The 16,972-nt window shown below is 42.4% G+C and overlaps 1 protein-coding gene across 1 annotated transcript in view; it reads right to left on the bottom strand.

The window, feature by feature from the left end:
• LOC138520839 (interleukin-20-like) overlaps positions 1-16,972 on the bottom strand; it is a 42,475-nt gene that overhangs the window by 18,271 nt on the left and 7,232 nt on the right. The window contains exons 3-4 of the mRNA XM_069633192.1: positions 2,188-2,250; positions 930-1,082 (exon numbers count right to left, since the gene is read on the bottom strand). Of these exons, the coding sequence (XP_069489293.1) occupies positions 930-1,082; positions 2,188-2,250 (216 nt within the window). The remainder of the gene's footprint in view (positions 1-929; positions 1,083-2,187; positions 2,251-16,972) is intronic.

The following is a 16,972-nucleotide window of genomic DNA, read 5'->3' as shown; positions in this document are numbered from 1 at the left end:
CAGGGTCGTAATGAGGGCCGTTGTCCCTTGCTAGAGGTGGTATGCCAGGCAAGTAGTAAGAAATGATGTATTTTTCTAGGCCTAGCATGCCAGGCTAGTCGTAAGACATGTTGTCCCTTGCTAGAGGTGGCAATGCAGGCAAGTGGTAAGAAATGTTGTCTCTTGCTAGAGATGTAATGTCAGGCAAGTAGTAAGAAATGTCGTTTGCTAGAGGTAGTATGCCAGGCAAGGAGTAAGAAATGTTGTCTTTTAATAAAGATGGTATGCCAGGCGAGTAGTAAAACATGTTGACTTTTGCTAGAGGTGGTATGCCAGGCGAGTAGTAGGAAATGTTGTCTTATGATAGCAGTGGTATGTCAGCCAAGTAGTAAGTAATGTTGGCCCTTGCTAGAGGTGGTATGCCCAACAAGTGTTAAGAAATGTATCTTGCTAGAGTTGGTATGCCAGACAAGTAGTAAAAAAAATGTTGTCTTTTGCTAGAGGAAGTATACCAGGCAAGTATTAAGAAATGATGTCCCTTGCTTAAGGAGGTATGCTAGGCAAGTAGTAAGAAATGCTGTGTCTTGCTAGAGGTGGTTTGCCAGACAAATAGTAAAAATGTTATCGTTTCTAGAGGTGGTATGCCGGGCAAGTAGTAACAAATGTTGTCTTTTGATAAAGGTGGTATGCCAGGCAAGTAGTAAGACATGTTGTTTTTTGCTAAAGGTGGGCACATTTTGCTTGCAAATCTAGACTGCTTTGAGGTGAACTGACTCCAAAGCTTGCTGTATCTTTGTGTAACCACGTTTGGTTCCTAGCACCCATCCATAGCTTGCGGTAACGCCTGCAGTTCATTCATTCTGAGTCACTCAGCTCTCTTTTCTTCCACCCTAATTTGGGGGTCTGGATCCCACAGTTTGCGGCAGCAGCGCCACCGCTCTTGTACTCACACAGAGGCTCAAGTCCTTCTTCATGCTGAGGAAGCTGTTGGCAATATGGCTGACCGTCCGGCGCAGGTGGTGGTCGTTCGAGTTGCAGTTTCTGAAGACCTGATGCATGTAGAACCGCAGCAGGTGTCGCAGGAGGCAGCACCGCTCCTCGGGCTGAAAGAGGCAAGGCCATGTTACAAGGGTGACGTCCCACATGCAGTCTTACTCCCCACATGGGTGGGCAATATTGCCTTCAAGCATAACATGGTGCAAAGCTGCAGGCCAGGCGCTCTAGTGTTCTTTTGAGACAGCCAACCCCGCCCCCAACCAACACATAATGTAATCTCTTAATGCCTTGAGGATCAGCAGCCTAAGTCCCCTGTCAGAAGATGGCTGCACCTTCTCCTCCCTGCAGTCTTACCGCCCCCTATGGGCCAAAGGACGCTACACCTTGGCTTGTGAAACTCTGAGCCGTATTGTCAACTTGCATTCCATATTGTATTTGTGGGGCTAAAATAGTATGTGTTCATGTGAACTGCTTTTCAACCCAAATGGCACTACACTGCAAAGAGTGCAATTGCTTTGGCGAAATGTGTAAAACAAATCACATTTATTTACAAAAATAATAATTTGCTTTGCAGTGTAGTCCCTGTAGTGAAAGGCATGTGGGCAGCCAAGTTAACATTTGAAAGGTCGTTGACAATGTTATACATGTTTGAAGAGAGACACAATGTGAAAGGCGGCTTCTATAAACTTGCTTTTCTAAATGAAAGATTAGTGCACACATTTCTTAAAGTATGACTGGGTCAGCCGGGAGTCATCTCTTCTTTTTCAAAATAACATTTTGGGGTCTCCTGCCTTGTCTCAGAGGTCAGAATAGATGCAAACTGGCTCGAACTTTGCAAACTCTGCAAATAAAAGTTTGCAAAGCACTTGCGAACAAATTGGATACTCAGACGAAAACATGTCTGGCAAAGAAACTTTCACAGACAAAAGACTGTTGTAATAACAGGTGGATCTTATTGGCCAGCAGAGAAATGAGTGGCGAAGTTCTATGCCTTTGCATGAAGCTTCATAGTCATGGAAAAGTGTAGGAACCATGGACAATAAGTGATGTGTTGGTGGTTAAAGTGATGAAATGCAGGCCCTTATTTAATTTCTGCCTAGAGATCAGTGAATTTGGTTTGTGCATAATTTTGAACTAAAAAATGTTTTCAAAACTTCAAAGTTGTCGAACAAGTGTTTATTTTTTTTATTTTTTTTAATTGCAGAAACATACCCTGACTTCCTGCAGAGACGACTTCTCCACAATTCTCAGGTCATCGTTTTCATCTTGTGATTGCTGGGGGCGGAGAAAGACAAAGGGACATGTTAGTGTCATGGCAGTGCCACGAGGCTCGGTGCAGTGACGGGACAGTTACCCACTCCGAGTAGCAGTAGAAGCTGAATGAACTTATCCAGCTCTGCAGATACTCCTCAACGACCACCCATTGTCACACACGATATCCACAACCCTGACACCAACATCTCAGTTTCCATTTACCGTTTAGAATTCCATAACAAAGGCAGGCAAATACTGCAATCCCACTGCAATATCATGGTTAATCGCACTGCAATTCTCAAGCAGTGGGGCACACATTCTGTGAGTATCATGTAATGCAGTGCAAACAGAATAATAGTATGATGGACTGCAGCACAGACACAAGTATGATTTGATGCAGCATAGGTGAGTGTGATGTACTGCAGTGCAAACACAATAATAGTATGATGGACTGCAGCACAGACACAAGTATGATTTGATGCAGCATAGGTGAGTGTGATGTACTGCAGTGCAGATACTATAATAGTATGATGGACTGCAGCACAGATACTAGTGTGATTTTTGAAGCATAGGTGAGTGTCATGCACTGCAGTGCAAACACAATAATAGTATGATGGACTGCAGCACAGACACAAGTATGATTTGATGCAGCATAGGTGAGTGTCATGTACTGCAGTGCAGATACTATAATAGTATGATGGACTGCAGCACAGACACTAGTATGATTTTTGCAGCATAGGTGAGTGTCATGTACTGCAGTGCAGATACTATAATAGTATGATGGACTGCCGCACAGACACTAGTATGCTTTTCTGCAGCATAGGTTAGTGTGATCTACTGCAGTGTATACACTGTAATAGTATGATGGACTGCAGCACAGACACTAGTATGATTTTCTGCAGCATAGGTGAGTGTGATGTACTGCAGTGCAGATACTATAATAGTATGATGGACTGCAGCACACACACTAGTATGATTTTTGCAGCATAGGTGAGTGTCATGTACTGCAGTGCAGATACTATAATAGTATGATGGACTGCCGCACAGACACTAGTATGCTTTTCTGCAGCATAGGGTAGTGTGATCTACTGCAGTGTATACACTATAATAGTATGATGGACTGCAGCACAGACACTAGTATGATTTGTTGCAGCATAGGTGAGTGTGATGTACTGCAATGCAAACACTATATTAGCGTTGTGGACTGCAGCACACACACTAGTATGATTTTCTGCAGCTTAGTTGTGTGATGTACTTCAGTGTGTACACTATAATAGTATGATGGACTGCAGCACGGAGACTAGTACGATTTTCTGCAACATAGGTGAGTGTGGTGTACTGCTATGCAAACACTATATTACCGTTGTGGACTGCAGCACACAAACTAGTATGATTTTTAGGATTTTCTGCAGCATAGGTGTGTGTGATGTACTGCAGTGTATACACTATAATAGTATGATGGACTGCAGCACATACACCAATACGATTTGTTGCAGCATAGGTGAGTGTGATGTACTGCAGTGCAAACACTATACTAGTATGATGGACTGCAACACACACACTAGTATGATTTTCTGCAGCATATGTGTGTGTGATGTAAAGCAGTGTATACACTATAATAGTATGATTGACTGCAGTACACACACTAGTTTGATTTTCTGCAGAATAGGTGGGTGTGATGTACTGCAGTGTATACACTATACTAGTATGATGGACTGCAACACACACACCAGTATGATTTTCTGCAGCATATGTGTGTGTGATGTAAAGCAGTGTATACACTATAATAGTATGATTGACTGCAGTACACACACTAGTTTGATTTTCTGCAGCATAGGTGAGTGTGATGTACTGCAGTGCAGACACTATAATGCTATGATGGACTGCAGCACAGACACTAGTATGCTTTTCTGCATCATAGGTGTGTGTGATGTACTGCAGCGCAAACACTATAATAGTATGATGGACTGCAGCACACATACTAGTATGATTTTCTGCAGCATAGGTTAGTGTGATGTACTGCAGCGCAAACACTATAATAGTATGATGGACTGCAGCACACACACTAGTATGATTTTCTGCAGCATAGGTTAGTGTGATGTACTGCAGCACAAACACTATAATAGTATGATGGACTGCAGCACACACACAAGTATGATTTTTTTCAGCATAGGTGAGTGTGATGTACTGCAGTGCAGATACTATAATAGTATGATGGACTGCAGCACAGACACTGGTATGCTTTTCTGCAGCATAGGTTAGTGTGATGTACTGCAGTGCAAACACTATATTAGCGTGATGGACTGCAGCACAGAAACTAGTATGATTTTTTGCAGCATAGGTGAGTGTGATGTACTGCAGTGCAAACACTATATTAGCGTGATGGACTGCAGCACAGCCACTAGTATGATTTTCTGCAGCATAATTGTATCTGATGTACTGCAGTGTATACACTATATTAGCGTTGTGGACTGCAGCACACACACTAATATGATTTTCTGCAGCATAGGTGTGTGTGATGTACTGCAGTGTATACACTATAATAGTATGATGGACTGCAGCATACACACTAGTATGATTTTCTGCATCATAGGTGTGTGTGATGTACTGCAGTGCAGATACTATAATAGTATGATGGACTGCAGCACAGCCACTGGTGTGTTTTTCTGCAGCATAGATGAGTGTGATGTACTGAAGTGCAGATACTAGAATAGTGTGGTGGACTGCAGTACAGACTCTAGTATGCTTTTCTGCAGCATAGGTTAGTGTGATGTACTGCAGTGCAAAAACTATAATAGTCTGATGAACTGCAGCACACACTAGTATGATTTTCTGCAGCATAGGTTAGTGTGATGTATTGCAGTGCAGATACTATAATAGTATGATGGACTGCAGCACAGACACTAGTATGATTTTTTGCAGCATAGGTGCGTGTGGTGTGCTGCAGTGCAGATACTGCAATAGTATGGTGGACTGCAGCATAGACTCTAGTATGCTTTTCTGCAGCATAGGTTAGTGTGATGTACTGCAGTGCAAACACTATATTAGCGTGCTGGACTGCAGCGCTGACACTAGTACGATTTTCTGCAGCATAGGTTAGTGTGATGTACTGCAGTGTATACACTATAATAGTATGATGTACTGCAGCACACACCCTGCTATGATTTTTTGCAGCGTATGTGAGTGTGATGTACTGCAGTGCAGGTACTATAATACTATGATGGACTGCAGCACAGACACTAGTATGTTTTTCTGCAGCATAGGTATGTGTGATGTACTGCAGTGTATACACTATATTAGCGTTGTGGACTGCAGCACACACACTAGTATGATTTTCTGCAGCATAGGTTAGTGTGATGTACAGCAGTGTATACACTATAATAGTATGATGGACTGCAGCACAGACACTAGTATGATTTTTTGCAGCTAAAGTGAGTGTGATGTACTGCAGTGCAAACACTATATTAGCGTGATGGACTGCAGCACAGCCACTGGTATGATTTTCAGCAGCATAGGTGTGTGTGATGTACTGTAGTGCAGAGACTATAACAGTATTATGGACATTACATGAGGTGCAGGCACTAGCATGATTTACAGCAGCACAGGTACTAGCATGATTGACAGCAGCACAGGTACTAATATGATGCACCTGTGCATAGATATCAGTCTGGCAGTGTATTGCAAATCAGCACAGGTACTAGCATGATTTACAGCAGCACAGGTACCAATATGGGGATATGATGGACCTGTGTATAGATACCAGTCTGGCAGTGTATTGCAAAGCAGCACAGGTACTAGCATGATTTACAGCAGCACAGGTACTAATATGATGCACCTGTGTATAGATATAAATCTGGCAGTGTATTGTAAATCAGCACAGGTACTAGCATGATATACAGCAGCACAGGTACTAATATGTACTAATATGGGGATATGATGGACCTGTGTATAGATACCAGTATGGCAGTGTATTGCAAAGCAGCACATGTACTAGCATGATTTACAGCAGCACAGGTACTAATATGATGCACCTGTGTATAGATATCAATCTGGCAGTGTATTGTAAAGCAGCGCAGGTACTAGCATGATTTACAGCAGCACAGGTACTAATATGGGGATATGATGGACCTGTGTATAGATAACAGTATGGCAGTGTATTGCAAAGCAGCACAGGTACTAGCATGATTTACAGCAGCACAGGTACCAATATGGGGATATGATGGACCTGTGTATAGATACCAGTCTGGCAGTGTATTGCAAAGCAGCACAGGTACTAGCATGATTTACAGCAGCACAGGTACTAATATGATGCGCCTGTGTATAGATATCAATCTGGCAGTGTATTGTAAATCAGCACAGGTTCTAGCATGATATACAGCAGCACAGGTACTAATATGTACTAATATGGGGATATGATGGACCTGTGTATAGATACCAGTATGGCAGTGTATTGCAAAGCAGCACAGGTACTAGCATGATTTACAGCAGCACAGGTACTAATATGATGCGCCTGTGTATAGATATCAATCTGGCAGTGTATTGTAAATCAGCACAGGTTCTAGCATGATATACAGCAGCACAGGTACTAATATGTACTAATATGGGGATATGATGGACCTGTGTATAGATACCAGTATGGCAGTGTATTGTAAATCAGCACAGGTACTAGCATGATTTACAGCAACACAGGTACTAATATGGGGATATGATGGACCAGTGTATAGATAACAGTATGGCAGTGTATTGCAAAGCAGCACAGGTACTAGCATGATTTACAGCAGCACAGGTACCAATATGGGAATATGATGGACCTGTGTATAGATACCATTATGGCAGTGTATTGCAAAGCAGCACAGGTACTAGCACAATATACAGCAGCACAGGTACTAATATGTACTAATATGGGGATATGATGGACCTGTGTATAGATACCAGTCTGGCAGTGTAATGTAAAGCAGCACAGGTACTAGCCTGAATTACAGCAGCACGGGTACTAATATGATGCACCTGTCTGTAGATATCAGTCTGGCAGTTTATTGTAAAGCAGCACAGGTACTAGCATGATTGACAGCAGCACAGGTACTAATATGAGGATATGATGGACCTGTGTATCGATACCAGTCTGGCAGTGTATTGCAAAGTAGCACAGGCACTAGCATGATTTACAGCAGCACAGGTACTAATATGAGGATATGATGGACCTGTGTATACATAACAGTCTGGCAGTGTATTGCAAAGCAGCACAGGTACTAGCATGATTGACAGCAGCACAGGTACTAATATGAGGATATGATGGACCTGTGTATAGATACCAGTATGGCAGTGTATTGCAAAGCAGCACAGGTACTCGCATGATTTACAGCAGCACAGGTACTAATATGGGGATATGATGGACCTGTGCATAGATAACAGTATGGCAGTGTATTGCAAAGCAGCACAGGTATTAGCATGATTTACACCAGCACAGGTTCTAATATGGGTATATGATGGACCTGTGTATATGTACCAGTATGGCAGTGTATTGCAAAGCAGCACAGGTACTAGCATGATTGACTGCAGCACAGGTACTAATATGAGGATATGATGGACCTGTGTATAGATAACAGTATGGCAGTGTATTGTAAAGCAGCGCAGGTACTAGCATGATTTACAGCAGCACAGGTACTAATATGGGGATATGATGGACCTGTGTATAGATAACAGTATGGCAGTGTATTGCAAAGCAGCACAGGTACTAGCATGATTTACAGCAGCACAGGTACCAATATGGGGATATGATGGACCTGTGTATAGATACCAGTCTGGCAGTGTATTGCAAAGCAGCACAGGTACTAGCATGATTTACAGCAGCACAGGTACTAATATGATGCGCCTGTGTATAGATATCAATCTGGCAGTGTATTGTAAATCAGCACAGGTTCTAGCATGATATACAGCAGCACAGGTACTAATATGTACTAATATGGGGATATGATGGACCTGTGTATAGATACCAGTATGGCAGTGTATTGCAAAGCAGCACAGGTACTAGCATGATTTACAGCAGCACAGGTACTAATATGATGCGCCTGTGTATAGATATCAATCTGGCAGTGTATTGTAAATCAGCACAGGTTCTAGCATGATATACAGCAGCACAGGTACTAATATGTACTAATATGGGGATATGATGAACCTGTGTATAGATACCAGTATGGCAGTGTATTGTAAATCAGCACAGGTACTAGCATGATTTACAGCAACACAGGTACTAATATGGGGATATGATGGACCAGTGTATAGATAACAGTATGGCAGTGTATTGCAAAGCAGCACAGGTACTAGCATGATTTACAGCAGCACAGGTACCAATATGGGAATATGATGGACCTGTGTATAGATACCATTATGGCAGTGTATTGCAAAGCAGCACAGGTACTAGCACAATATACAGCAGCACAGGTACTAATATGTACTAATATGGGGATATGATGGACCTGTGTATAGATACCAGTCTGGCAGTGTAATGTAAAGCAGCACAGGTACTAGCCTGAATTACAGCAGCACAGGTACTAATATGATGCACCTGTCTGTAGATATCAGTCTGGCAGTTTATTGTAAAGCAGCACAGGTACTAGCATGATTGACAGCAGCACAGGTACTAATATGAGGATATGATGGACCTGTGTATCGATACCAGTCTGGCAGTGTATTGCAAAGTAGCACAGGCACTAGCATGATTTACAGCAGCACAGGTACTAATATGAGGATATGATGGACCTGTGTATACATAACAGTCTGGCAGTGTATTGCAAAGCAGCACAGGTACTAGCATGATTGACAGCAGCACAGGTACTAATATGAGGATATGATGGACCTGTGTATAGATACCAGTATGGCAGTGTATTGCAAAGCAGCACAGGTACTCGCATGATTTACAGCAGCACAGGTACTAATATGGGGATATGATGGACCTGTGCATAGATAACAGTATGGCAGTGTATTGCAAAGCAGCACAGGTATTAGCATGATTTACACCAGCACAGGTTCTAATATGGGTATATGATGGACCTGTGTATATGTACCAGTATGGCAGTGTATTGCAAAGCAGCACAGGTACTAGCATGATTGACTGCAGCACAGGTACTAATATGAGGATATGATGGACCTGTGTATAGATAACAGTATGGCAGTGTATTGTAAAGCAGCACAGGTACTAGCATGATTGACAGCAGCTAGCTACTAATATGGGGATATGATGGACATGTGTATAGATAGCAATCTGGCAGTGTATTGTAAAGCAGCACAGGTACTAGCATGATTTACAGCAGCACAGGTACTAATATGAGGATATGATGGACCTGTGTATAGATACCAGTCTGGCAGTGTATTGCAAAGCAGCACAGGTACTAGCATGGTTTACAGCAGCACAGGTACTAATATGGGGATTTGATGGACCTGTGTATAGATACCAGTATGGCAATGTATTGCAAAGCAGCACAGGTACTAGCATGATTGACAGCAGCACAGGTACTAATATGTACTAACATGGGGATATGATGGACCTGTGTATAGATAGCAGCCTGGCAGTGTAATGTAAAGCAGCACAGGTACTAATATGATGCACCTGTGTATAGATAGCAGTATGGCAGTGTATTGTAAAGCAGCACAGGTACTAGCATGATTTACAGCAGCACAGGTAGTAATATGGGGATATGAAGGACCTGTGTATAGATAACAGTATGGCAGTGTATTGCAAAGCAGCACAGGTACTAGCATGATTTACAGCAGCACAGGTACCAATATGGGAATATGATGGACCTGTGTATAGATACCATTATGGCAGTGTATTGCAAAGCAGCACAGGTACTAGCACGATATACAGCAGCACAGGTACTAATATGTACTAATATGGGGATATGATGGACCTGTGTATAGATACCAGTCTGGCAGTGTAATGTAAAGCAGCACAGGTACTAGCCTGAATTACAGCAGCACTGGTACTAATATGATGCACCTGTCTGTAGATATCAGGCTGGCAGTGTATTGTAAAGCAGCACAGGTACTAGCATGATTGACAGCAGCACAGGTACTAATATGAGGATATGATGGACCTGTGTATCGATACCAGTCTGGCAGTGTATTGCAAAGCAGCACAGGCACTAGCATGATTTACAGCAGCATAGATACTAATATGAGGATATGATGGACCTGTGTATAGATAACAGTCTGGCAGTGTATTGCAAAGCAGCACAGGTACTAGCATGATTGACAGCAGCACAGGTACTAATATGAGGATATGATGGACCTGTGTATAGATACCAGTATGGCAGTGTATTGCAAAGCAGCACAGGTACAAGCATGATTTACAGCAGCACAGGTACTAATATGATGCATCTGTGTATAGATATCAATATGGCAGTGTATTGCAAAGCAGCACAGGTATTAGCATGATTTACAGCAGCACAGGTACTAATATGGGGATATGATGGACCTGTGTATATGTACCAGTATGGCAGTGTATTGCAAAGCAGCACAGGTACTAGCATGATTGACAGCAGCACAGGTACTAATATGAGGATATGATGGACCTGTGTATAGATAACAGTATGGCAGTGTATTGTAAAGCAGCACAGGTACTAGCATGATTGACAGCAGCACAGGTGCTAATATGGGGATATGATGGACCTGTGTATAGATAGCAATCTGGCAGTGTATTGTAAAGCAGCACAGGTACTAGCATGATTTACAGCAGCACAGGTACTAATATGATGCACCTGTGTATAGATATCAGTCTGGCAGTGTATTGTAAAGCAGCACAGGTACTAGCATTATTGACAGCAGCACAGGTACTAATATGAGGATATGATGGACCTGTGTATAGATAACAGTATCGCAGTGTATTGCAAAGCAGCAAAGGTACTAGCATGATTGACAGCAGCACAGGTACTAATATGAGGATATGATCGACATGTGTATAGATAACAGTATGGCAGTGTATTGCAAAGCAGCACAGGTACTAGCATGATTGACAGCAGCACAGGTACTAATATGGGGATATGATGGCCCTGTGTATAAATACCAGTCTGGCAGTGTATTGCAAAGCAGCACAGGTACTAGCATGATTTACAGCAGCACAGGTACTAATATGAGGATATAATGGACCTGTGTATGGATACCAGTCTGGCAGTGTATTGCAAAGCAGCACAGGTACTAGCATGATTTACAGCAGCACAGGTACTAATATGGGGATATGATGGACCTGTGTATAGATACCAGTATGGCAGTGTATTGCAAAGCAGCACAGGTACTAGCATGATTGACAGCAGCACAGGTACTAATATGTACTAACATGGGGATATGATGGACCTGTGTATAGATAGCAGCCTGGCAGTGTAATGTAAAGCAGCACAGGTACTAATATGATGCACCTGTGTATAGATAGCAGTATGGCAGTGTATTGTAAAGCAGCACAGGTACTAGCATGATTTACAGCAGCACAGGTAGTAATATGGGGATATGAAGGACCTGTGTATAGATAACAGTATGGCAGTGTATTGCAAAGCAGCACAGGTACTAGCATGATTTACAGCAGCACAGGTACCAATATGGGAATATGATGGACCTGTGTATAGATACCATTATGGCAGTGTATTGCAAAGCAGCATAGGTACTAGCACGATATACAGCAGCACAGGTACTAATATGTACTAATATGGGGATATGATGGACCTGTGTATAGATACAAGTCTGGCAGTGTAATGTAAAGCAGCACAGGTACTAGCCTGAATTACAGCAGCACTGGTACTAATATGATGCACCTGTCTGTAGATATCAGTCTTGCAGTGTATTGTAAAGCAGCACAGGTACTAGCATGATTGACAGCAGCACAGGTACTAATATGAGGATATGATGGACCTGTGTATCGATACCAGTCTGGCAGTGTATTGCAAAGCAGCACAGGCACTAGCATGATTTACAGCAGCACAGATACTAATATGAGGATATGATGGACCTGTGTATAGATAACAGTCTGGCAGTGTATTGCAAAGCAGCACAGGTACTAGCATGATTGACAGCAGCACAGGTACTAATATGAGGATATGATGGACCTGTGTATAGATACCAGTATGGCAGTGTATTGCAATGCAGCACAGGTACAAGCATGATTTACAGCAGCACAGGTACTAATATGATGCATCTGTGTATAGATATCAATATGGCAGTGTATTGCAAAGCAGCACAGGTATTAGCATGATTTACAGCAGCACAGGTACTAATATGGGGATATGATGGACCTGTGTATATGTACCAGTATGGCAGTGTATTGCAAAGCAGCACAGGTACTAGCATGATTGACAGCAGCACAGGTACTAATATGAGGATATGATGGACCTGTGTATAGATAACAGTATGGCAGTGTATTGTAAAGCAGCACAGGTACTAGCATGATTGACAGCAGCACAGGTACTAATATGGGGATATGATGGACCTGTGTATAGATAGCAATCTGGCAGTGTATTGTAAAGCAGCACAGGTACTAGCATGATTTACAGCAGCACAGGTACTAATATGATGCACCTGTGTATAGATATCAGTCTGGCAGTGTATTGTAAAGCAGCACAGGTACTAGCATTATTGACAGCAGCACAGGTACGAATATGAGGATATGATGGACCTGTGTATAGATAACAGTATGGCAGTGTATTGCAAAGCAGCAAAGGTACTAGCATGATTGACAGCAGCACAGGTACTAATATGAGGATATGATAGACATGTGTATAGATAACAGTATGGCAGTGTATTGCAAAGCAGCACAGGTACTAGCATGATTGACAGAAGCACAGGTACTAATATGGGGATATGATGGCCCTGTGTATAAATACCAGTCTGGCAGTGTATTGCAAAGCAGCACAGGTACTAGCATGATTTACAGCAGCACAGGTACTAATATGAGGATATAATGGACCTGTGTATAGATACCAGTCTGGCAGTGTATTGCAAAGCAGCACAGGTACTAGCATGATTTACAGCAGCACAGGTACCAATATGGAGATATGATGGACCTGTGTATAGATACCAGTCTGGCAGTGTATTGCAAAGCAGCACAGGTACTAGCATGATTTACAGCAGCACAGGTACTAATATGATGCGCCTGTGTATAGATATCAATCTGGCAGTGTATTGTAAATCAGCACAGGTTCTAGCATGATATACAGCAGCACAGGTACTAATATGTACTAATATGGGGATATGATGGACCTGTGTATAGATACCAGTATGGCAGTGTATTGCAAAGCAGCACAGGTACTAGCATGATTGACAGCAGCACAGGTACTAATATGATGCACCTGTGTATAGATATCAATCTGGCAGTGTATTGTAAATCAGCACATGTTCTAGCATGATATACAGCAGCACAGGTACTAATATGTACTAATATGGGGATATGATGGACCTGTGTATAGATACCAGTATGGCAGTGTATTGTAAATCAGCACAGGTACTAGCATGATTTACAGCAACACAGGTACTAATATGGGGATATGATGGACCAGTGTATAGATAACAGTATGGCAGTGTATTGCAAAGCAGCACAGGTACTAGCATGATTTACAGCAGCACAGGTACCAATATGGGAATATGATGGACCTGTGTATAGATACCATTATGGCAGTGTATTGCAAAGCAGCACATGTACTAGCACAATATACAGCAGCACAGGTACTAATATGTACTAATATGGGGATATGATGGACCTGTGTATAGATACCAGTCTGGCAGTGTAATGTAAAGCAGCACAGGTACTAGCCTGAATTACAGCAGCACAGGTACTAATATGATGCACCTGTCTGTAGATATCAGTCTGGCAGTTTATTGTAAAGCAGCACAGGTACTAGCATGATTGACAGCAGCACAGGTACTAATATGAGGATATGATGGACCTGTGTATCGATACCAGTCTGGCAGTGTATTGCAAAGTAGCACAGGCACTAGCATGATTTACAGCAGCACAGGTACTAATATGAGGATATGATGGACCTGTGTATACATAACAGTCTGGCAGTGTATTGCAAAGCAGCACAGGTACTAGCATGATTGACAGCAGCACAGGTACTAATATGAGGATATGATGGACCTGTGTATAGATACCAGTATGGCAGTGTATTGCAAAGCAGCACAGGTACTAGCATGATTTACAGCAGCACAGGTACTAATAGGATGCATCTGTGTATAGATATCAATATGGCAGTGTATTGTAAAGCAGCACAGGTACTAGCATGATTTACAGCAGCACAGGTACTAATATGTGGATATGATGGACCTGTGTATAGATAACAGTATGGCAGTGTATTGCAAAGCAGCACAGGTACTCGCATGATTTACAGCAGCACAGGTACTAATATGGGGATATGATGGACCTGTGCATAGATAACAGTATGGCAGTGTATTGCAAAGCAGCACAGGTATTAGCATGATTTACACCAGCACAGGTTCTAATATGGGGATATGATGGACCTGTGTATATGTACCAGTATGGCAGTGTATTGCAAAGCAGCACAGGTACTAGCATGATTGACTGCAGCACAGGTACTAATATGAGGATATGATGGACCTGTGTATAGATAACAGTATGGCAGTGTATTGTAAAGCAGCACAGGTACTAGCATGATTGACAGCAGCTAGGTACTAATATGGGGATATGATGGACCTGTGTATAGATAGCAATCTGTCAGTGTATTGTAAAGCAGCACAGGTACTAGCATGATTTACAGCAGCACAGGTACTAATATGAGGATATGATGGACCTGTGTATAGATACCAGTCTGGCAGTGTATTGCAAAGCAGCACAGGTACTAGCATGGTTTACAGCAGCACAGGTACTAATATGGGGATTTGATGGACCTGTGTATAGATACCAGTATGGCAATGTATTGCAAAGCAGCACAGGTACTAGCATGATTGACAGCAGCACAGGTACTAATATGTACTAACATGGGGATATGATGGACCTGTGTATAGATAGCAGCCTGGCAGTGTAATGTAAAGCAGCACAGGTACTAATATGATGCACCTGTGTATAGATAGCAGTATGGCAGTGTATTGTAAAGCAGCACAGGTACTAGCATGATTTACAGCAGCACAGGTAGTAATATGGGGATATGAAGGACCTGTGTATAGATAACAGTATGGCAGTGTATTGCAAAGCAGCACAGGTACTAGCATGATTTACAGCAGCACAGGTACCAATATGGGAATATGATGGACCTGTGTATAGATACCATTATGGCAGTGTATTGCAAAGCAGCACAGGTACTAGCACGATATACAGCAGCACAGGTACTAATATGTACTAATATGGGGATATGATGGACCTGTGTATAGATACCAGTCTGGCAGTGTAATGTAAAGCAGCACAGGTACTAGCCTGAATTACAGCAGCACTGGTACTAATATGATGCACCTGTCTGTAGATATCAGTCTGGCAGTGTATTGTAAAGCAGCACAGGTACTAGCATGATTGACAGCAGCACAGGTACTAATATGAGGATATGATGGACCTGTGTATCGATACCAGTCTGGCAGTGTATTGCAAAGCAGCACAGGCACTAGCATGATTTACAGCAGCATAGATACTAATATGAGGATATGATGGACCTGTGTATAGATAACAGTCTGGCAGTGTATTGCAAAGCAGCACAGGTACTAGCATGATTGACAGCAGCACAGGTACTAATATGAGGATATGATGGACCTGTGTATAGATACCAGTATGGCAGTGTATTGCAAAGCAGCACAGGTACAAGCATGATTTACAGCAGCACAGGTACTAATATGATGCATCTGTGTATAGATATCAATATGGCAGTGTATTGCAAAGCAGCACAGGTATTAGCATGATTTACAGCAGCACAGGTACTAATATGGGGATATGATGGACCTGTGTATATGTACCAGTATGGCAGTGTATTGCAAAGCAGCACAGGTACTAGCATGATTGACAGCAGCACAGGTACTAATATGAGGATATGATGGACCTGTGTATAGATAACAGTATGGCAGTGTATTGTAAAGCAGCACAGGTACTAGCATGATTGACAGCAGCACAGGTGCTAATATGGGGATATGATGGACCTGTGTATAGATAGCAATCTGGCAGTGTATTGTAAAGCAGCACAGGTACTAGCATGATTTACAGCAGCACAGGTACTAATATGATGCACCTGTGTATAGATATCAGTCTGGCAGTGTATTGTAAAGCAGCACAGGTACTAGCATTATTGACAGCAGCACAGGTACTAATATGAGGATATGATGGACCTGTGTATAGATAACAGTATCGCAGTGTATTGCAAAGCAGCAAAGGTACTAGCATGATTGACAGCAGCACAGGTACTAATATGAGGATATGATAGACATGTGTATAGATAACAGTATGGCAGTGTATTGCAAAGCAGCACAGGTACTAGCATGATTGACAGCAGCACAGGTACTAATATGGGGATATGATGGCCCTGTGTATAAATACCAGTCTGGCAGTGTATTGCAAAGCAGCACAGGTACTAGCATGATTTACAGCAGCACAGGTACTAATATGAGGATATAATGGACCTGTGTATGGATACCAGTCTGGCAGTGTATTGCAAAGCAGCACAGGTACTAGCATGATTTACAGCAGCACAGGTACTAATATGGGGATATGGTGGACCTGTGTATAGATACCAGTATGGCAGTGTATTGCAAAGCAGCACAGGTACTAGCA

Source organism: Ambystoma mexicanum, chromosome 13 (genome assembly GCF_040938575.1).
Source record: "Ambystoma mexicanum isolate Mex_15411 chromosome 13, UKY_AmexF1_1, whole genome shotgun sequence".
Lineage (NCBI taxonomy): Eukaryota > Metazoa > Chordata > Amphibia > Caudata > Ambystomatidae > Ambystoma > Ambystoma mexicanum.
This window is presented reverse-complemented; position numbering and strand designations above follow the sequence as displayed.